We start from the raw sequence: 20,478 nt of genomic DNA, 5'->3' as shown, positions 1-20,478 counted from the left end.
AGCTAGGATGTAACTGTGTTCAATGTGTTTGATTGAATGTTTCCTAACATTATTTTGGATATTTGTTTGTGCTGACGATGATTTATGATTAAGCAATTATTCAGAGAATGGTGGCTCTTGTAAACAGTTATATGCGTGTATCAATTTGTTGGAACAACATTTGGACATTGTGTATACACGAAAAACCATTTGTTATTCGTTCTGACGTCTAGATTTTTACTTCTTATATACATTAATCACAGCAGTAGTTGATTTGACTTCCTCAATATGATGAACCATTAGATTTAGGTGTGCCATTGTAAAAGAGTACGTTGCCATTCGTCAAGACATTGGTCATGGAAGTTATTTACAGACTGTATCTGTGTCAGTCAACTTCAATTTCGATACCATCAATCAGTAACCATCTGGTAACCTTTAATAGCAATTTGGCAACACTGGTAACTGTATCGCTCCTCATTTATCAATTAAAACGTTGTCTCCAACATCAACAAACTTATTCTTGTTGTTCCGTTGCTTGTGTGAGACCAGTTTATCGCGAACACCTTGTGTCATCACGGATTTTCATTGACACACTCATATAATTTCACTTGGTTGCCTGTTACGCCCAATGGTGTCGAGACTGGTTATTCTGTGAAGTTAACCTTTTATATTGCTACATTCTATAAACACCAGTTCGCCTGCAAAAGCAAAAAAAGTGCTTTTTCTTTGCCTGAATTTGCATATTTATGTTATAGGCTTATGTCATGGATAAATGTACTAGTTAAAGGATAATGATTATGACACGTATTTATAACACTCTCATTTTGAACCATTTGTGAATAATAAATAGCTGTACAAATCATATATTTATCATTCTAAATCTTAGATCTAAATAGATCTAAATATGAAATTTATGTGGCAGTTTCACAGGTCCATTTTTCTGTCTCAAATAGTTAAATCAGTGGAACCTTTACCTCCGCTAGGTCTCCGTAGGTCTTTACACCCCATTATACTAGTCTCCTTCCTATCTGATGCGTCTTTACAAATCATGTACAGTAGCTTGGTATACCTGAATTAAATTTCCTGAAAACTGTTCCCGATCCTGTGGTTCCAATCGATATATCGGATCACGAGAAACATGTGCTGTTTCACTAAAGGATGGAGATTCTAGAATATTGCTGGACATACAACCTTTAGGCATAGATCTAAATATGGAACAGATCGGGCAACAGATAGGTGGTTAAATCAGTGGAAGGGAATTGGCTATTTTACCGTTATTAAACAGTATCAGATCATCGATATACCTGAAGCTTTCATGAGACTTTTTAAACACATTCCTTTTGGCCTGTGTATATATGCTTCAGGTGGCAACAAATATTTAAATGATCTATGATGACGAAGAAAAGCTGAAGAACCTACTCCTTGATACCAATCTGAATTAAGATATCAAGGCATCTTTGTTTTAACATTCGGCTAAATGTGTTTTTATATCACCACAATCTCAAACCTGTCATAAATGGTAAAATCCTCACATGAGCTACCCAGTTTATACACCCATGCTCATTCTGTGTTTTCAACTCCATGTAGCAAGCACACTATAAATCGTCCTTTAGGGGATCCCTATCAGAAATTACTCGTATGTTTTTGCAAATGTATTTCGATCATGTCCCTGTGGTTTTGAAAGGTGTTCGTTTACCAAATATTAAAATAGTAAGGATGATTATGTAAGGTATGAGGAAATCATCTAATATACAAAATAACCTGAATAACCTGAAAAGGACCATTGCAATTGGAATTGTCCTGTTATTATGAACCGATCTTTGGTTGACATTTTTGGATAGACTGATTCTTGAGCTTCCTGGAATGTGTCATATTACTGACCAAAGCATTGCGTTTTACCCAATCACTCACAAACTCAATATCTTCGTCGACAGACAAAACCATACAAATACTGTTTAACATAGACTTTATTATTGAACCATAGTGCACAATTATGTGTTCACAATCACATATTGATGTTTGGCATGGGCTTTACATTTGTCGAGTTTTCTGAATATATCTAAATAACAGTGCTATCTACTTTACATTCCGTGTGTGAATGTAAACCAGTATATAATCCACTATGGTCCAATCAGGCGTCAAACGTGGTCTCGCACTTCAAAAGAACTTCCGTAGAAATTTAGTGTCACCATGCACCGGTAACACAATCCCAAAGTATCGGGTTTTCCTTAGGACCACGCTTTAAACATTCTGCTTGTTCACTGAGCAGGCTCTCCAACATCTGGAACAACACCATGATAAACCATTATGCTGACACCATTTTGAACCACTTGCTTTATATATATTCGTTTCCATTACCGAATTTTTATCAAAATAAAAATAGAAAATAAAATGATAAAACATGTTTTTTGTGTAAGTTCTTAAAAGGTTTCTCGGTAGAATATAATAGAATAAAATATTATTAAAAGCACCCTTGAATAAATAATGGTCAGTGGGGTTCTATTTTCACATTAACTTACTTTTCTGTTTTTCTCAACTGACTCATACTTCTACCTTTTTTCCATTTGTGAACGTCGCCGGATGCGTAAATTGAGTAATTTAAACTGAAATGACTAATACACCATTTGAAAAAATATTCATATTCTGTGCGAAACAGTGTCAATGGTTTGACTCCTTTGCGAGAGCAGGGCAGGTTGCATTTTGTTGACATCTGAATCATCTGTACATGAAATAGGAATTGTGATATGAAAATAATAAGATAAGCTATTATATGAATTAGCACCTGTTCTGACACAGGATACTTATTCTGTTTCTTTTAGAAAATCTCGGCTCACCGATAACTGGAGGATCGACCAGAACTGCTGCACCGTCCAAGGGGATACAACCATCTGATGTATGAAGAAAGAAATATTCCTTGCTGTAGTTAAACATTGACCCCAGCACAATGTGTGCTTTCTAAGAGGGATGGGATGTACTATGGTTGAGCGCCATTACCACATTGTGAACATGTTCCTTGACATGATTACCCTTTCCGCGAAAACTTGGTGTGATCACTGATTTTCAGTGGTCCATTCATATAATTTTCACAGCTAGTTTTCACTTTCGGTCAAATGGAATCTGTTTCGGCGTATAATCTTGATTGGTTATTCTCTTGCATTGACAGTTAATATTAACAAGAGTATCTATGACAGGAAAGTGACGTTGTTTTTCAAATATTTGTTTTTAAAATCCGAAGCAAATGTCAAAATCCGTCATTGGTGTTTTATAAGGGCATTACAAACTACCTTGCCAAAGTTGATCCTACTCTGGAACCTTAGAATCAGCATGGTGAATTTCGATATACAGTTTGTATTATTGAAAAGACCTTACCTCCGACGCATTCTTGTCCTGGAAGGAAATAATATTCAAAATATGATTTACATTAGGACTGTGGTGCCATGTTATCATCATAATGGTACATGTATTTGCATTCACTTAAGCGTATGTGCTCTTCAGTTTAAAAACCAACCGATGCGTATGGTCTATGTTATACTTTAGGTTACTGTTATTCCATTTATTTCTTTTGCATTCATGACGGATGATACTTTTCAAGTGAGGTAGGTGCTTACCGTTGGCTCCGAGAATTGAAGGTGCAAATCCGGCTGGAATAAAATTATCTTTACTTGATAAATCGTCATACGTTCATGATGAAACACCACAATCCCACGATATAAGTACATCTCATATCATCATCACTGGAACCAACTGCTTAACACACTTAAGAAAAATCACGACCTGACAATTGAAGCTGAGGCTGGCGAATTGGTACAGAATGTATTTTGTGTGTGTTTCTTTTAGATTCAGTATCAACAAAGAAATGTTTATGACGATTATCGTTTGTGTACCGTTTAGACGGTGTTCTGTCACATTTGTCCCTCATGTCATACTTTTCTGAGATATGGTCAGAAAAGAGAAACAATTTTAGTACCAAAGCTTTTGATTCACTGTGTCAATTATTCATTTTTTTTGCTCCTAATAGTAAAACCATGAAACCATCTCAAAGTATTAATATGTTTGTTTTTCCTATTTGCCATCAAAGCAACGGATTAGAGAGAAAAGTTTACGTTGCCGCAAAATTGCGATGAGGTTTTTCATCATTGTTTCAACTGCATAAAACAGGCACAAGATTTATCTAAACGTCTTTCATTATGGAACCAAATTCAATCTATCACAAGGTCCCTGTACCACATGCGGTTAGCGGTTTGGCGGATGCAGAACTAAATTCAGTTGGTTAGTTCGAACCTCCTGTCTCATCAGAAACTTACGTGCTCCATTTTCAGTAGACGAAGATGTAGAGGATGAAGTTGATGTTGATGTTGATGTTGATGTTGAAGCTGATGTTGATGTTGATACTGATCTATCCATTTCTGTAACAGACATACAGATATATAGGATGAAAAGTTGCAGTTACACGTATAAATTACATAAATAAATAAATAAACGAAGTACTCTTATCGTCGAGGCTGGCTTTTATGTATTGGGGAAACAAGCCTTTCATTGGGTATTATATTTAACCAGTTGATCACAAGTCAGTTAATGTAGTTACCTCTTTTGTTGCTTGCAATGGAAATCGAAATGCCTAAAAAGAAATGTTAAAATAATTGAACATATGAAATATTGATGGAACTGAAACACCTATAAATACTTTGTACTTCAATATGACAGCCATGAATGTTAATTGAAAGTGGTAAAACATCAGAGAAAAAAGATGCACGTCCGAGACGTTTACAACTTTCTTGAAACCCATGATTACAGAGATGGCAAACCAAGACTTGGGGGAAAATTAAGATTCAAACAAATGATCAGCGGATCCTGGCATGACGACTGTTTATGATAATGTCATATTCTGTTCCTTATCAGCATGTTTCAATACAAAGACAAACGAATATCGATGCTTTCATTGAGATTTCTAAACACAAAGTTACCAATTGATGCAAATATATATTTATACTTACTGATGGCGATCAGGAACAAGACGGTGACTTTGGCGGAGTTCATGATGTTCTGTTGTTCTGTGCTGGCGCTGTTCGGTATGAATATCAGAGCTATGACTGCCTTACTTATACTGAATACTATATATATTATGAGAAATGCATTGTTTGAAGGTCAATGTTGATTGTTTGCCTATGGTAGAATCAAGGTCATTAAAGGAAGAGCTAATATATCCAGTATTTGTGTTTGTTAAATAGTTATGACTCCGAGGTTTGGATGGGATTGTAACTACTTTATCCCTGCTATTCGAGTGTTTTGTCGCTTTTATTTACAGCCCAAATCAAAGTATTTTTTATCTAGTGTAGATACCTACATAAACAATGCAAATTGCTAGAAAAATTGGGAAAATATGAAACATCTCACATATCGAGCAAAGACGAATAATTGCGTGGTTTCCCTTTCCCCCTCCCAATGCAGAAATATACGTTTATCGCACGTGCAATACATATTTCTCTTGACAGCAACGAGCGCGCGATCCGATATACCGGTTCGAACAACAGGTTCAGGATTATTGTTCAGAAAAGTTAATTTAGGTATAATAAGTTACTGTACATGAGAAACTGTATGTATTTAAGTGGAAGGAGGCTAGTATAAAATTGGTGTAAAAACGCACTTCAGCGGAGGTAAAGGTTCCACTGATTTAACCATCTGGGCTAGAAACAAAGGAGATCAGTGAAACTGCCTCAACTGTTTCATATTTAGATCTATGTGAAAAAGGTTCAGAATGATAAAAACTGTACATAATATCGCGAGACAATTTTAATGACTTTAACTTTCCAACAGCCAACTTCCCTTTATGTCGAGCCATATTCCACCTGTCTTCATTTCACAACTTTTGAGGTACAATCGAGCTTGCTCCTTCTACGAAGCGTTCAAAGGGCGTTGTACGACTCTTGCTCAAACAATATTTGATCAGAGTTTACGACATTCAAGGCCTTAGTAAAGCTTTAACATGTGGAGAACATGTCCCAATTTGACACACGAGTGACAAAATTGATGTCTGATGCAAGTCGCTATTTTCACTTGGAAGATATGTTCCCTTGTATTTACTGCAGACCAACTGACTTGCCTGGGTGTCACCGAAGGGCAGGACAGGCTTGACGTTTCGCGAACAGCTGATATGATCACTGTTTGTGTGCTGTTTCTTTGTTTGTTGTTTAATGATGGACTTAGCAATATTCCAGCTATGTGACGCCGGTCTGTAAATAATTAAGTCTGAGCCAGATAATCCAGTGATTGACATCATGAGCATCGATCCAAGGAATCGAACAATGGACTCTGCTTTTAGAAGGGATTTCTTATGATTGTAGTAAAGTTAATTACACATTTACTCTAGTGGTCATCGTTAGTGGTCATTTTATGAATCTAAAAATCAGTAAAATTATACATTCCCTGTCTGTGAAGGGGACAGAAGACACTTTTCATATAATTTAGCATACACATTTAAAGCGTACGCATGTTCTGTCTACATATAGGACAAAGTTTCCATCTATATCTACCAAAGCCAGGGGTGATGGCTAAGCGTATACACATGGCCGTCTGTGTGTTATTATTAATGCCATCGGTAAATAGAAATGAATGTTGTTTATGAGTACGTTATCTCTGTTAATGTCAGCGTAAACACAACACTGAGAAATATCAACTGAGTCTTAGTTAACCTCTGTTTGTCTTGCCAAAGTCTCCCGTACTTAGAATCAAATACACCTATACGGGAAAATATTTCTTTAAAGCCTCTAAACTTTATCATCATATACGAAAACACCGTGTCGTACAATAAAATACTGCAGGGAGAATAAACCACTCGCGGCTGCGCCCCTCGTGGTTTATTCTCCCTGATGTGTTTTATTATACAACACATTATACCCGAGGCTGCGCCATTTCGCCATATTTATGATTTTAGGTCTGTCAGCACCATAGTCACGAGGAAGAGCGGAAATATATGCGCCACGAGTCAACATGACTCACAGGATGAGAAAAAGATGTTATAATTTAAAATAATGTTTTTTCTTACTTATATTCACGATGTGACCACACTGTCAGTAAGTCAGACTGAAAGTAGTACCGGTAAAAAGTGTTATTTTGTTTCATTGCCTTCATTAAATACAGCACTCCATCATTTAACATATAAATATTTGTTGATGTCGCCCCCTAATTCAGCTATGTGACGTCGGTTCGTTAATATTAGTGTCTGGTTCAGGCAATCCAGATATTAACAGCATCAAACGAGTCAATTTGGATACGATGACAGTAAGTGAGTGAGTGAGTTGGGTTTAACGCCGCTTTTAACAGTATTCCAGTCATATCACGGCGTGTCAGCTTAATGTGGGAGGAAAGCCCGAAGTGATGCAGGTCTCAGACGTTTACCACTTCGGTGAAACCCACGAGCACGGGTATGGTGCTGACAAAACTAGAAACATATTCGGGGCGAACGGCCGGGATTCGAACCCACAATCATAGGTTTCTGGCGTGCCTAAGGGACGCAACTCTGCATAGCGAATCGCGGCGCCTTAGACGACTGGGCCACCCGTGCCCCCTGGATACGATGACAGCCATCCTTACCACCCGGTCCCGTTATACTTCAAGCATTGGTTGCTAAAGACCACCCATGTTAAAAATAATAAACTCATTGTATTTGTATTCAATTGTAGACATCTGTAATCCTGAACCAGAGGTGATGCAAAAATCACGGAACCAGCTGGTGAGTAATAATTAGGTATAATTGGGTCTTTACAGCTTTCCCATCAAAACGTTGAAGTACGTTGTATTTCATGTACATCAAATTATTTCGCTCTTTTACTTGAAGATGTTGTTGAGCTAACCGTCCCAGTTGAAATGACTGAACCAGCTTGCGAGTATTCACCGAGTCATCACTGCCATTGTAGTGTTTACCGGGCCAAGTTCGGCATTTCATAATGCCTTCCCAAATATCGAGGAATCTCCAAGAATCTGGGCGTTTTGAAAGTAGGCAGGGTTCTCAGAGGAAGCAGGCAGGACTGTCTAACTCTGAATATAGGGAACATGGCGTACATATGAAATAGGAAAGATAAAGCATATGTCATTTGTTTGTTTCTATCAGGACGTTCGAAGAAAAAAAATGAACAACTTTTACCAAATAACGTTTTCTCATATAACTTGCGTTGAGTTATGATTTAAATTCATAGTTATAAATATATGTTTAGTGATGGCTTCCTCTATTTCCCATGTGTCAGAAATACATCAGAAATATTTCCTTTCAGCACAATGCGTGGAGGTAACGCTACCCGAGGGTGCTGTTTCTGAAACCCGTGTCTACTGGAAAAACCCTGACAGAATTACCACCGCCAGTGTCACCCTTATCGCTGGGACCTCGGAGGGCACATGCAGCAAAGGCAGAAACTATGTCGTGACTCGTACTGGGGGATATCTATGTTAAAGGATGCAAGGGCACATTTCAACTGTGCCCCTAGAGATACAAGGCAATTTTAAGTGCATTCACACATAGTACTATTAATTTTGTAGCAGTGGTGCAGTTTTCGACACCATATGTATCGACGTTTGTTTTCACAATGTTATCAGTCAGTATGGCGTGCAACATATCAGGCTTAACTAAAATGATAACTTGTGTCTAAAGTTTTATTCAAACTCGTTTCAAATAATTCGCTTGAAGTACACTCTTCACATAAAGTGCCTTTTTATAGCAAATACCACGAGTACCGAATGCCATAACTTGCACGTGCATTTTGCTTTACTGTTTTCCTCCATGACATATTTTAACAAGAGTGAAAACAATGCCGTTTAAGACATTGCAAATCGACAATGGCTGCGTTTTAACGCACCGTTTGTCGAATATCAATCCACCAACATTTTCCAATAACATATATCCAATTTATATACCGGATGTTTTGTGTTGTCAGGTTCAGTGAGCTACATACTACCTGTGCGTTTCTTTTTTTGAAGAGTGTATGTTGGAATGATCAGCCCGCATTTTTTCCAAGACTGGAAATGTTGCTTTTTCTCCGAGCGACATTTACATTGTTTAACATTTTCATGAAATACGGATGTTACATGACAGAGGCTGATACGTTATCGGTCAGTATGTCTCTTCATGTAACATGTTCATATGGTTCACCAATTTACACCTGACTTTGTTCAACTATAGAAATTGTCTCATTTATCACAATAATACATACTACGGACGCGTAGTAGGGCCACGGTGAATTTTTTTTTTGTCTAAGTATCTCCCACGTAGGACTTAGTATCTCCTACGTCGGATTCACTAACGGAGATAGTAGAAGTCCTACGTAGGAGATAGTAAGTCCTACGTAGGAAATACTAAGTCCTACGTAGGAGATACTAAGTCCCACGTAGAAGATACGAAGGCCTACGTAGGAGATACTTAGACAAAAATATTCACCGTGGCCCTACTACGCTTCCGTAACATACTGTATTCATTTCATCATTAAATGCAGAAATTATACCCGAAATAAAATGTTATGCATTTCCAATTTAATTAATTGTACAATTCGATTGTATCATTCGATTCACCTCTGCGTGTGTTGAATGTCACCACATGCCCCATCAACATTAGTCATTCTCTTCACCATTTTCTTTGTTCAACTTCTGCGTTCAAGCGTAACTCACTCTTGGCCCAACAACACTACGGTTTAACATTTAGACATAAATAATTCACAGGACCCGTTCATTTTTCTCGTCCCCAGGGGGTTCCGTTTGGTATTGCTGTCGTGAGGCAAATATAATTACTTTCACGTTTACGCCATTCTTCATGTTTGTGGAACAACACGTTTTGAAATATAAGAAAAGGGTAATATGGTTGATTTTGGTTAGCGTTGTTTGCAAATTAACCCCGAACAGGTGTATTAATTGTATAAATAAACAATTGACAAAATCAGGCCAACAACAGGAAATCCCGTGAAGATCCGGGGTAGAATAGGTCTTCAGCAACCCATGCTTGCCGTAAAAGGCGACTATGCTTGTCGTAAAAGGCGACTAACGGGATCGGGTGGTCAGGCTCGCTGACTTGTTTGATGCACGTTCATCGTTCCCAATTGCCTGGATCGATGCTCATGATATCAATCACTGGATTGTCTGGTCCAGACTCGATTATTTACAGACCGCCGTCATATAGCTGGAATATTGCTGAGTGTGGCGTTAAACAACAAACCAACCAACCAACCAACAACAGGAAACTACATATTAAGTTGAAAAAAACTCTTATACTGGTATTATGTGACAAACAAATGATTGATTGTGGTTTTATCGCTTGTGGACATTTCCCAGAAATGAGGGAGGACAAGTGAAATGTGCCTGGTGCCATCCCTGATTTTCAGTGATCTATTCATTTAAATATCAGCACTGTTTTGCCTATTACGCCACATAAAACCCATTTCGCGGAAAATAGAACTCGTTTTGTCTCTCGGTTTCCGGGATTGAGAGCTGTTTGGTTGGGTTGGAAAATCTGAGCTTTCAAGCTGTTTTTCTTTCAAAGCGGGGCGGTCGGGTAGCCTAGTGGTTAAAGCGTTCGCTCGTCACGCCGAAGACCCGGGTTCGATTCCCAACATGGGTACAATGTGTGAAGCCCATTTCTGGTGTCCCCCGCCGTGATATTGCTGGAATATTGCTAAAAAGCGGCGTAAAACCATATTCACTCACTCATTGACTCTTTTCAAAGCAAGAGTGAAAAAACTGCATACGAAGGCGTTGTTGGGCTTTCAAGCTATCTATATCTTAGTGATGAAGATGGAAGGTTCACTGCCAAAAAACTCATGGACCATCATTCTGTCACAGTGTCAATGTCAGAGTTTGAACAAAAAAAGGAAACACTTCATAACCGTCACCACCATACCTCATGTATCATAATTTTGAATTTGTGAGGTGAGGTGAGGAAAAATTAAGGTTTAACGTCGCGTCCCAGATTATTGCACTTATATAGCGACGTGCATGCACGTGTGTGTGTGTGTGGCTTCTTGTACTAGTCCGGACTGATACCGATTTATAGTGCTAGCTCACTGAGATACCATACCGCAGTTTAACATGAATACCCCACTCAGACACAGTATACTGACTCCGAGCCGACCAGTCCTTGTTTTAGCCCCTTAATGCCGAGCGCCAGACAGGGTAACAACAAGTACCATCTTTGAACGTCTTTGGTATGACGAGGCCGGGGATCGAACCTCGGACCTTCCGCTCTCCGGGCGGACGCTCTACCACAAGACCACGGAGGCGGCTGAATTTGTGTTGATAATGCCTGCTAGAATGCTAGAATATGCATTTTTCGTGTCGACGTGGGATTTCGGGCAGTTTCTGTCATAATTATACCGATAGATATGAAACAAAGGAACAATTATTGGAAGCAAAACAGTTTCATGTAAAAATCAGTTTTACCCGAAGCAAAGCGTACCAGTATACTTGTGTGTTTGGTATTGTGTTTTTGGTATTGGACCCGTGAAGAATAGATCTTCAGCAACCCTCGTTTGCCGTGAAAAGCGACTATGCTTGTCGTAAAAGGCTAGGCGACTAACGGGATCGGGTTGTCAGGCTCGCTGACTTGGTTGATGCATGTCATCGATCCCAATTGTGTGGATCGATGCTCATGATATTAATCTCTGGACTGTCTGGTCCAGACTCGATTATTTACAGACCGCCTTCATAGAGCTGGAATATTGCTGAGTGTGGCGTTAAACAACAAACCAACCAACTTTATGGTATTGGGTTTCCGTTGAAAGAAACGTGTCTCAATCAAGAATGGAGGGTATCTTTATAGGGTCAGGGTGCCCAAACACGGCTCCTCCAGTTATCGGTGAGCGGAGATTGTTTATAAAAAAAACCAGAATAAGTATCCTGTATTGGAACAGGTGCGAATTCACAGAGTACCTTATTTTTTTCATATCAAAATTCATATTTCATGAACAGATGAATCAAAGGTCTGACTCTTCCGTCTGCATGGGAGACACAAAAGCGACTTTCATCTGAGAAGATGACAAGCCTCCACTCACGATGACGCCAATTGTGATGACCCTGTGCCCACTGAAGTTGTGCTTGTCGATGCCGTGGTTGGAGAACAGGACGACGTGCTGGTCGGCGACATCTGAGGTTGTTGGAACGGAGACGCCGGATCACAGTGTCCTGGCTAATGTGTCGATTATGTGTTCCCATGGTCTGTCGAGCACTTTCACTTGCAGTTAGGAACGGATGTCGCTGGTGTTGACGGGTAATCTGCCGATCTTGTCGAGGTGTGGTGACCCTAGGACGACCGCTCCGAGGAAGGTCATCAGTGGTCTGTGTAGCATTGTATCGATGCAGGAGACGGTAAATTGTGGTTATGTTAACGTTGAAATGACAGGCAACATCCTGGACAGACTCGGGGCTTTCAAAATGCAACCAGAAATATTGATAACACCATCAGGCTTCACTACATGCAACAACTCGTATCAATTTATGGTTCCGTGTTTGTTACCTATTTGCTTGAAACCACTTGCGTTTCTTTTGCGTGTGAGTATATATATATATATATATATATATATATATATATATTTATATATATATATATATATAACAGTGTATAACAGTGTTATCAGCTTTACATTTCGAGTTTGAATGTAAATCTGTATATAATCCAGTATGATCAAACGTGATCACGAACTTCAAAAGAACTTTAGTGTCACCGTGCACTGGTAACCCAACCCAAAGTTCTGTTTTTTCCCCAAGACCACGTTTTAAACTTTTATTTTTAACCACTTGGTTTACGTGCATTCTTTTTAAAAAAACGATGTCGAAATGAAAATGAGAAATAAAATTTGGAAAAACATGTTTTAAGAGAAGTGTCGGGAAAATATCACAGAATGTAATATTATGGAAAGCGTCTTGGAACGACAGGTCAAAGGACTTCATATTGACTTACTTTCCTGTTTTTCTCAACTGACTCATACTCCTACCTTTACACACATCTGTGAATGTCGTCGGATGCGTAAATTAAATTATAATTTAAACTGAAATGACTCAATGACTATTGTGCATTAATTTTCTGTGCTAAACAATATCAATGCTTTCACTCATGGCCGAGAGCAAGGCAATTACCACGGTCCTTTTAAAGATTTCAGGGTATTTGGAATATTGGAGGGTTTCCTTAACAGATATTACTCAATCATCCTTACCTGGTCAATATAATTAGCGGCAAATGAACTTCTTTCAAAACAACAAAGACAATGATCGAAATACATGATCGGGTCCCTACAAGGGATCTCTTGAAGAATCATCAATAGCGTGCTTGCTATGTGCCGTTGAAAACACATAGTTGCATAAACTAAGTATCTGATGAGAACATTTACACTTTCAGACAGGTTTTTTCCTTACTAAGACTGTGGAAACACATATTTATCTGAATGTTTAAGCAAAGATGTATTGATTTAGAAATGCTGATTGGCATCAAAGAGTGGGTTCTTCAGGTTTTCTATGCCATCGTAGATCATAAACATCTTTGTTATCATATTTGTATAAAAACACAGACTACGGTGAGTGTGTGGTTGAAGTGGGTCATATTACTGTCTGTGTGCAGATGTTGCTCACTGTAATTTGCAGTTGTAAAAATAGCTGTGAAACATTACATGAATATATCAGTGATTCAGTGATCAGTTGACCCAAGGTGTGATAAACAGGTTATATGAATAACTTGTATCCTGTTGATGTAGGCCACATCGTTTTAACAGATAAAAGGTGCGTGACACTGTGTTAGCAAGTTGTATTACAGTTAAGCGGATTGTTACTGATTGATGGCATCAACACTGAAGTTGGCGGACACAGATTCAGTCTGTAAATAACTTATCCATGACGATATCTTGACGAATGTAAACGAGGTTTTCTACAACGGCACACACTCTCCGCGCGTCTATATATTGCAATCTATTGGTTATCGTACTGAGAATGTCAAACCACCCACTGTCATGAAACAAATGATAAAGCAGACAGATTCCAGATGTCAGAACGACTTACAAATCATTTTTCGCGTGCACATCTTGTCCAAAAGTTGACTGACAAGAATGTTCCACCAAATAAAAACACGCATATAACTGATTACAAGAATCGCCATTCTGTGAATAATAACTATCACATTTATAATCATCAGCACAAACAAATATCCAAATAATATTAGGAAGCATCCCATCAAGCAAATTGAACACAGTAACATCCTTGCTTGACTTCTTCCTGAAACTCTCATAGATGGCCCATGCATGGGTATCGCCAGGAAACAGCCGTCTAAAATCTGAACTTAGTCATTTTCTCTCTGTTAGCTGGTTATTTGATTGTGTAAATTTGATTTGGAATTTTGTTATACCTCCAGGTCCAGTGCCAGACAAACGACACCTGATTATTATGGAAAGCGACTGTGACATCGACTAAAATGTACTGTTGTGACCCATCCGCCCGAGTTCCACAAGTGAGAACAAAGCGTGGTTCGACTGACTAAAGTCGTGACACAATAAAATAAAACAGAAGGAATCGGTATTGTTGTGATTCAGTTATACAGTTTCAATCATGCTACAACATATTTCTAGCTCGGCGATTGATTTTACCGAAAGAGGTTATTGGGTCATTTCCTTTGTTTCACGTTGCCAAAGAATGGATGTATCTCTGTGCATAATATACCATAAGACGTCAATAATTTGGCTGTATTTATTTCTAAATGGGGAAGACTTTAAGGGCAAAATGTTAAATAGCGGTCACAACTCCATTTTTTTTTTGTAATATGGGGAACATCAACCTCGTTCCGTTAATCGTTATTTGCCGAGCCTTCACCGCGGCACAAAGCGCAACAGGGTGCACGGGTGGCCCAGTCGTCTAAGGCGCCGCGATTCGATGTGCAGAATTGCATCCCTTGGGCACGCCAGAAACCTATGATTGTGGGTTCGAATCCCGGTTCGCTCCGATTATGTCTCTAGGTTTGTCAGCACCACACCCGTGCTCGTGGGTTTCACCGAAGTGGTAAACGTCTTAGACCTGTATCACTACGGGCTTTCCTCCCTCATTAAGCTGACTCGCCGTGATATAACTGGAATAATGTTAAAAGCGGCGTTAACCCCAACTCACTCACTCAAAGCGCAACACATCACTTGGTTCATATTTCCCATGTGAAAAGAAACACGAGTGGTGGATCCTCTGTATATGAAGATGACGTCACGAGCTAACAGTGATGACGTCATATGTATACTGAGAGCTTCTCGCCATGGTTCCCTTTAGTAGACGCCGCTATTTTATTTCAGAGCATTTATTTCATGTGTGTACATTTTTATCACAATAACCTAACAGAATTATCACTCGGTCGACAAATGTTTCTAGGTCTTATGTTCAACGGATTTCATTGGAACATCATCTTTAATACAAGACTATGTCGCAAAAAGAAACACATATAACCAACATAATATTATGCAATCCATGGATTGCATAGTTTATTAAAATTACACTCCTATTTAAATTAATAACGATGCGGACCCACCACTCAATACGTTGGTTTTTGTGTGTGTTTTTTTAGGCAGGACATTGTTTTTATCACTGCTTCGAAACACGCAATGTTTAAGTCAAAGAAGGATCGGATTTATTCAATTGTTTTTCACAGCATATTTCTTTTCACGAACATTATAAGACGGCGGTACGGCTCGAGGACATATTATTTTTTCCAGTTTTTTTATAGTACAAATTATTGTTTTAAAAAGCATCCCGAGAAGGTCGTTATGGCTATATCAGGATCGCAGAAATCATAACCATTAACCTGTCAAAACTATGCGGGTGCTCGTTGCTTTCCTTGCACATTAGGCTCACATCTCATGTTAAAACTGAAATCCTCGTCATGCTTCAAGATATTGGTATACATTTATATGACAACTCCGCTGAACCAATGTTTCGAATCTAATCATTTCTTAATTTTCGAATTTAAGGAGTTTTCAGGGGAACACTATCAATGAAGGCCTCAAAATCTACCTCAAAGGTAAACTCGACAAGAAGAATACTGAAACCTTTCATGAATATCCTCTTAACTTCATTTTAGAAAATGTATATACCAAATAACATTAATGTTGCATATTGGTCTGATATATTACTCCTTATGCCACAGTACATCCTATATCCACAATAATATTTGTAGAGAACAATCATATGTCATGGGGTATTAATGAATGCTTCGATACACGTACATCAATCACGTAATGAAGCCTGACAAACACAAGAAGCCGCCTTGAGAATTAAGATGAAGTATAATGTATAGGGGTACATGCATAATTCGATAATGTTCAAAATGAACATGAAACTGAGATGTTTAACTGTATTTGTACACATCTCACATCGTAAAATGACAATCATTGCGTGACAGTGACAGATATGGCATAACAGACAAATATGTTCACACCCTTACAGGCAAACAATGACCATTGGTCTTCAAATACTTAACATCTCATAATGTACGTAGCATACGCTATAAGTAAGCCAGTAGCATCTCCGACATTCATATCAAACAGTGACAGCAGAGATCAAGTAGAGACACAGTTCAGCGCCTGCACAGAACAACAGAAAATCATGAGCTCCGCCAAAGTGACCGTCTTGTTCCTGATCGCCATCAGTAAGTATTAAAACATATCGGAGTTAACTATTTCTATGTTCAAGCTGGCGTCCGTTTCATTTTGTTTTGTGCTGAATACGCAGTTGTGTTGCTTATTGTAGTAGAAACCCCCCTTCAGTCATCAACTGAACACAACTTTATCTTGCATTCAATATCATGGTATGTCCTTTATAAAATGGGAATCTGACAATAGGTGACATTCCGCAAACGTTGCATGTATATGTACCGGATCATGGATGATAAGGTTCTAGATCTAAGGAATTCTGTTGTTGCTTATACATTGAAAATGAGTATGTCGCAACAACATAAGCATTTCTCCTGCAGGATAATCCAACGTGATATTTTACTTTAATTGTGTTTTATCACACGTGTCACACTCCATCATTATTACTCAAATCTTTTTTCAGGCATCGCATGTTCCTTTGCAAGTAACAAAAGAGGTAAGCATATTTACGCTGCTACATATTTGATCAAATTAAAACTGAGACGGCAAACGTATTTTTGTTTTATGTTAGCATTATGAACTGACACGTTTGTCAAACCGTTTTTGTGTCACAATTGCGAACTATTATAATTAACTGCTATGAAATTAAGCCAGTAGCTTTGTCTTGTTTTTTTTCTATTGCTGTAGCCATGTTATTGATATCTTTGTAACTAGCTCTAATATTTGGTATCTTTGTTACAGATGATAGATCAGCATCCACATCTACATCAACGTCCTCGTCTACAGAGTCAGTAGGTTCGTAGCTAACAATGTTAACTTAGCCAGTGTCAGCTTGTCCTTCAACGGCACAGACGCGATTACGTTTGATCGTGGGACTACCGTTGACAGAATTTAGTTTGGTTTCATAATACAAATAAGGATTTTAATAACTTTCACATGGAAATACTTATCCAATATAGCTGTCAACGGAATCCCTTTTTCCATTGCTTCTATCTCGGTGAAGAAAATCTATGGATTTGAATAAGTGTGTTATTATTGTTATCATTACTAGTCAAACATTCATAATTATGCGTACTTATATTGAATTTATCTGGAACGGGTTTTTGTACATCTTTGTAATGATCAAATCCCGACATATTTGGTTACGAGCAACAACCATGATGGTTGTTAACGCTACAGTCAACAATACCCCAACAATACCCCAGATATATGTATATAATGGCGGCATGTTAATAACTGAATCTGACCAGACAAGTTATTGCTTGACACGGGACACAATGAGACGCTATGAGCCAAGTCACTGAACATGAACAAGTCAGTGTTAACAGTCATGCAACAGACGAGTAACATTATTATTATTAGAAAGATGACTAGTCAAATACTCGTAATAATGCGTAATTATGGTGAATCTATCTGCAACTGGTTTTAGTGCAGTTTGAATGATCAAATCCAGACACAGGCCATGGTTTGGCTCCCTAATGCCGACCCTAAAGCTCCTGAAAGGAATTTTACATGAACGATTAGGTCTATTTAATGTCTGTTACAGGTCGTAGATCAGCATCAACATCAACATCAACATCAACATCAACATCAACATCATCGTCTTCATCTTCGTCTTCTGAAGGTAATTCGTTGTTAACCGATTGCGCATTGCCATCATACGTTATCATTGTTAACACAGAGACGCTGGAAATGATTGGGAGCTGTCAAAGCAAAGCGGGAGGCTCTTGGCCAATGTGATATTGCCAATTGCTCATGTGTTGATGATTGTATAGAAGACACTACATTTTATAGAACATGACTGCATGTGCAAATCAAGGACATCATGTAGTTCAACTGAGGAAGTGTTGGCGGGATAGTTCATGTCTATACACATAATGTAATGAATCTCGTTCTCTCTAATTTTCTGAGCCGCGAAAAACGCAAAATTTCGGATGCGGCCTAAAACAATGATTAATCACTCATTCTGTGTTTTATGTCATTTCCTAACTAGGGATGTTACAGATGTAATAGATATGTATCATGGAATAGTAATTTTATAACAAGTAATTGCCAGTTTACATCATGGAATAGTAATTTTATTACAAGTTTTTATACCAGTTTATATCATGTGATAGGAATTGTATAGCATGAATATGTTGTATTACAGGTTCTGGTGACCCTGGGCTACAAGGACTAATTGAAGGCTTCGGTAAGCATGAGCCTCTGGCCTCCGACGTGAATTAAATATTGTTTCATTTGTTTTCAAATTCTACCTCATATATTTTTTATCACATGACAGTTTAATGGCACATGAGCTCAGACTGAGTGAAGATACCCATAAAATCTTTATATGTACCCTCGTTCGTTCGTATTTTATTTTATGATGCATCAGTTCAATGTTGTTACTTTTTCAGCCCAAGAATGCGTAGGAGGTAAGGTTCCCGACACCTTTCATCAATTAGAACTTTGTTTTTCCAAATTACCAGGGTAGGATACGGCGCCAAGTAACAATAAGATTAACAGAAGATTTTGACAGCTACAAAATTGTTCTCAAATTTGGTGAAAGAAAATGAATCCACTCAAAATGAGTAAACAGCTGTGAATGAAATATAAAACAATAATTTGTAAATCACACCTATTTCCAGTCTTGCTGACCCTTGTAATTAATGTGTTCACAATATAACATAGCTCAACCCACACTTAGAAGGCACACATAATGTTTGGCACAACTGCCTCATCCACATCTTTCAAAACCGTGGGATCATGTGTCACTCTATATCAAGGACTGTTTCTCTCTTTTTACATAAGATGCCTGTGTCCCCTTGGACGGTGTAGCAGTCGAGGTCGATCCTCCTGTTATCGGTGAGTGTAAAGATCCTGTTATAAAAGAAACGGAAAATTCATCCTATTTTCATATGAAAATCATTGAACATTTGACTCAGATAAAAACAAAATGCAACCTACCTTGCCAAAAAATCAGTAAAACAATTGTTACAGTTTAATATAGAACACAGAAGAATATCATATAGAACCTTGTAACTGTGATTGCACTTTATTAGTGAACCAAACGTTTTATTTTAAATTACTTAGTTTACGAAATTGCTAACATATAGTTTTACAAATTGAGATAAAAGTAAATGTTTAAGATAAGCCTTTTATTTATTCCAGTTAGAATGAAAACAAATAAGATTATATGAAGCAATTAAATCCTTTGACTCCTCATTCAATGTTACTTTCAATTTCTTTTGTTTTCATCTCAACGTACAATTCCATTTATATATTACTTAAAAGAAGTCTTACCAGTTGTGACATAGGTATTTTGACAACCACAATAGCCTTAAACCAAGTTGTTGATAATGGCCTCAATATAATGTTTTATCATTGTATTGTTTTAGATGCTGGCGAGCCTGCTCAGTAACCTTACTGAATGTTTGAAGCATGGTCCTTTTGAACACCCGGTACTTCAGTCTGGTGTTACCGGTGAACTATTACACTGTTCAAGAGCGTGACCACGTTTGAGTTGGGACAACATGAGTGTGTATCATGGTCCAAGAATAAAGTCGATGTCAAAAATTCTTTGTATGTTGTTGTCTGTTGATAAAAGATTGATTGAGTTAATAAATGGGATTTTCAGTCTTTAGTCAGTACTACCAAGCACCTTCAATATGTACCAGAGTATTAATACAATATGTGTGGTATATAATGTATAGAAAATGGAATACATTTATTTTATTTTATAGATAATAAAAGAAATGCCATTATGATATAAGATGTTATTGATTAATATGAGCAAGTGCAATCTTTAATATGACTTAATTGAAGTTTAACTTAAATTAAGTGCTGACTTAATTTTAATATTTTAAGTTGCGCATTTCGGCTGTTATTACCTGGCCCAATTTGCATAAACACCCATCACCATGCACGCTGCCTAACTTTGCTT

At 38.0% G+C, this 20,478-nt stretch overlaps 2 protein-coding genes across 2 annotated transcripts; one reads left to right on the top strand and one right to left on the bottom strand.

Annotated features, from left to right (window-relative positions):
• Positions 1-1,930: 1,930 nt before the first annotated feature.
• Positions 1,931-5,051, bottom strand: LOC125374914 (probable secreted beta-glucosidase SIM1). Its single transcript, XM_048386695.1, has 7 exons — positions 4,974-5,051; positions 4,565-4,597; positions 4,284-4,385; positions 3,588-3,620; positions 3,349-3,366; positions 2,814-2,867; positions 1,931-2,260 (listed from the first exon to the last, which is right to left on the bottom strand). The coding sequence occupies exons 1-7, from the start codon at positions 5,014-5,016 to the stop codon at positions 2,238-2,240; spliced, it is 306 nt and encodes a 101-aa protein (XP_048242652.1). The 5' UTR covers positions 5,017-5,051; the 3' UTR covers positions 1,931-2,237.
• Positions 5,052-16,452: 11,401 nt separating this feature from the next.
• On the top strand, positions 16,453-20,098 carry LOC124113661 (uncharacterized serine-rich protein C215.13-like). Its single transcript, XM_046474120.2, has 8 exons — positions 16,453-16,612; positions 17,020-17,052; positions 17,298-17,351; positions 18,103-18,180; positions 18,706-18,747; positions 18,953-18,970; positions 19,347-19,400; positions 19,934-20,098. The coding sequence occupies exons 1-8, from the start codon at positions 16,453-16,455 to the stop codon at positions 19,954-19,956; spliced, it is 462 nt and encodes a 153-aa protein (XP_046330076.2). The 3' UTR covers positions 19,957-20,098.
• The last annotated feature ends 380 nt before the right edge of the window (positions 20,099-20,478 follow it).

The sequence above is a fragment of the Haliotis rufescens genome, unplaced genomic scaffold (assembly GCF_023055435.1).
Source record: "Haliotis rufescens isolate VD_foot unplaced genomic scaffold, xgHalRufe1.0.p SCAF_6, whole genome shotgun sequence".
Taxonomy (NCBI): domain Eukaryota; kingdom Metazoa; phylum Mollusca; class Gastropoda; order Lepetellida; family Haliotidae; genus Haliotis; species Haliotis rufescens.
This window is presented reverse-complemented; position numbering and strand designations above follow the sequence as displayed.

Coding starts and splice junctions, on each gene's coding strand:
- LOC124113661 (XM_046474120.2), top strand. CDS start 16,453: ATGTACGTAGCATACGCTATAAGTAAGCCAGTAGCATCTCCGACATTC. Junction 17,352..18,102: donor CTCGTCTACAGAGTCAGTAG/GTTCGTAGCTAA, acceptor TGTCTGTTACAG/GTCGTAGATCAGCATCAACA. Junction 19,401..19,933: donor GGTCGATCCTCCTGTTATCG/GTGAGTGTAAAG, acceptor GTATTGTTTTAG/ATGCTGGCGAGCCTGCTCAG.
- LOC125374914 (XM_048386695.1), bottom strand. CDS start 5,016: ATGAACTCCGCCAAAGTCACCGTCTTGTTCCTGATCGCCATCA. Junction 4,598..4,973: donor CTTGTTCCTGATCGCCATCA/GTAAGTATAAAT, acceptor ATTTCTTTTTAG/GCATTTCGATTTCCATTGCA. Junction 3,621..4,283: donor GTCTACTGAAAATGGAGCAC/GTAAGTTTCTGA, acceptor ATTTTATTCCAG/CCGGATTTGCACCTTCAATT.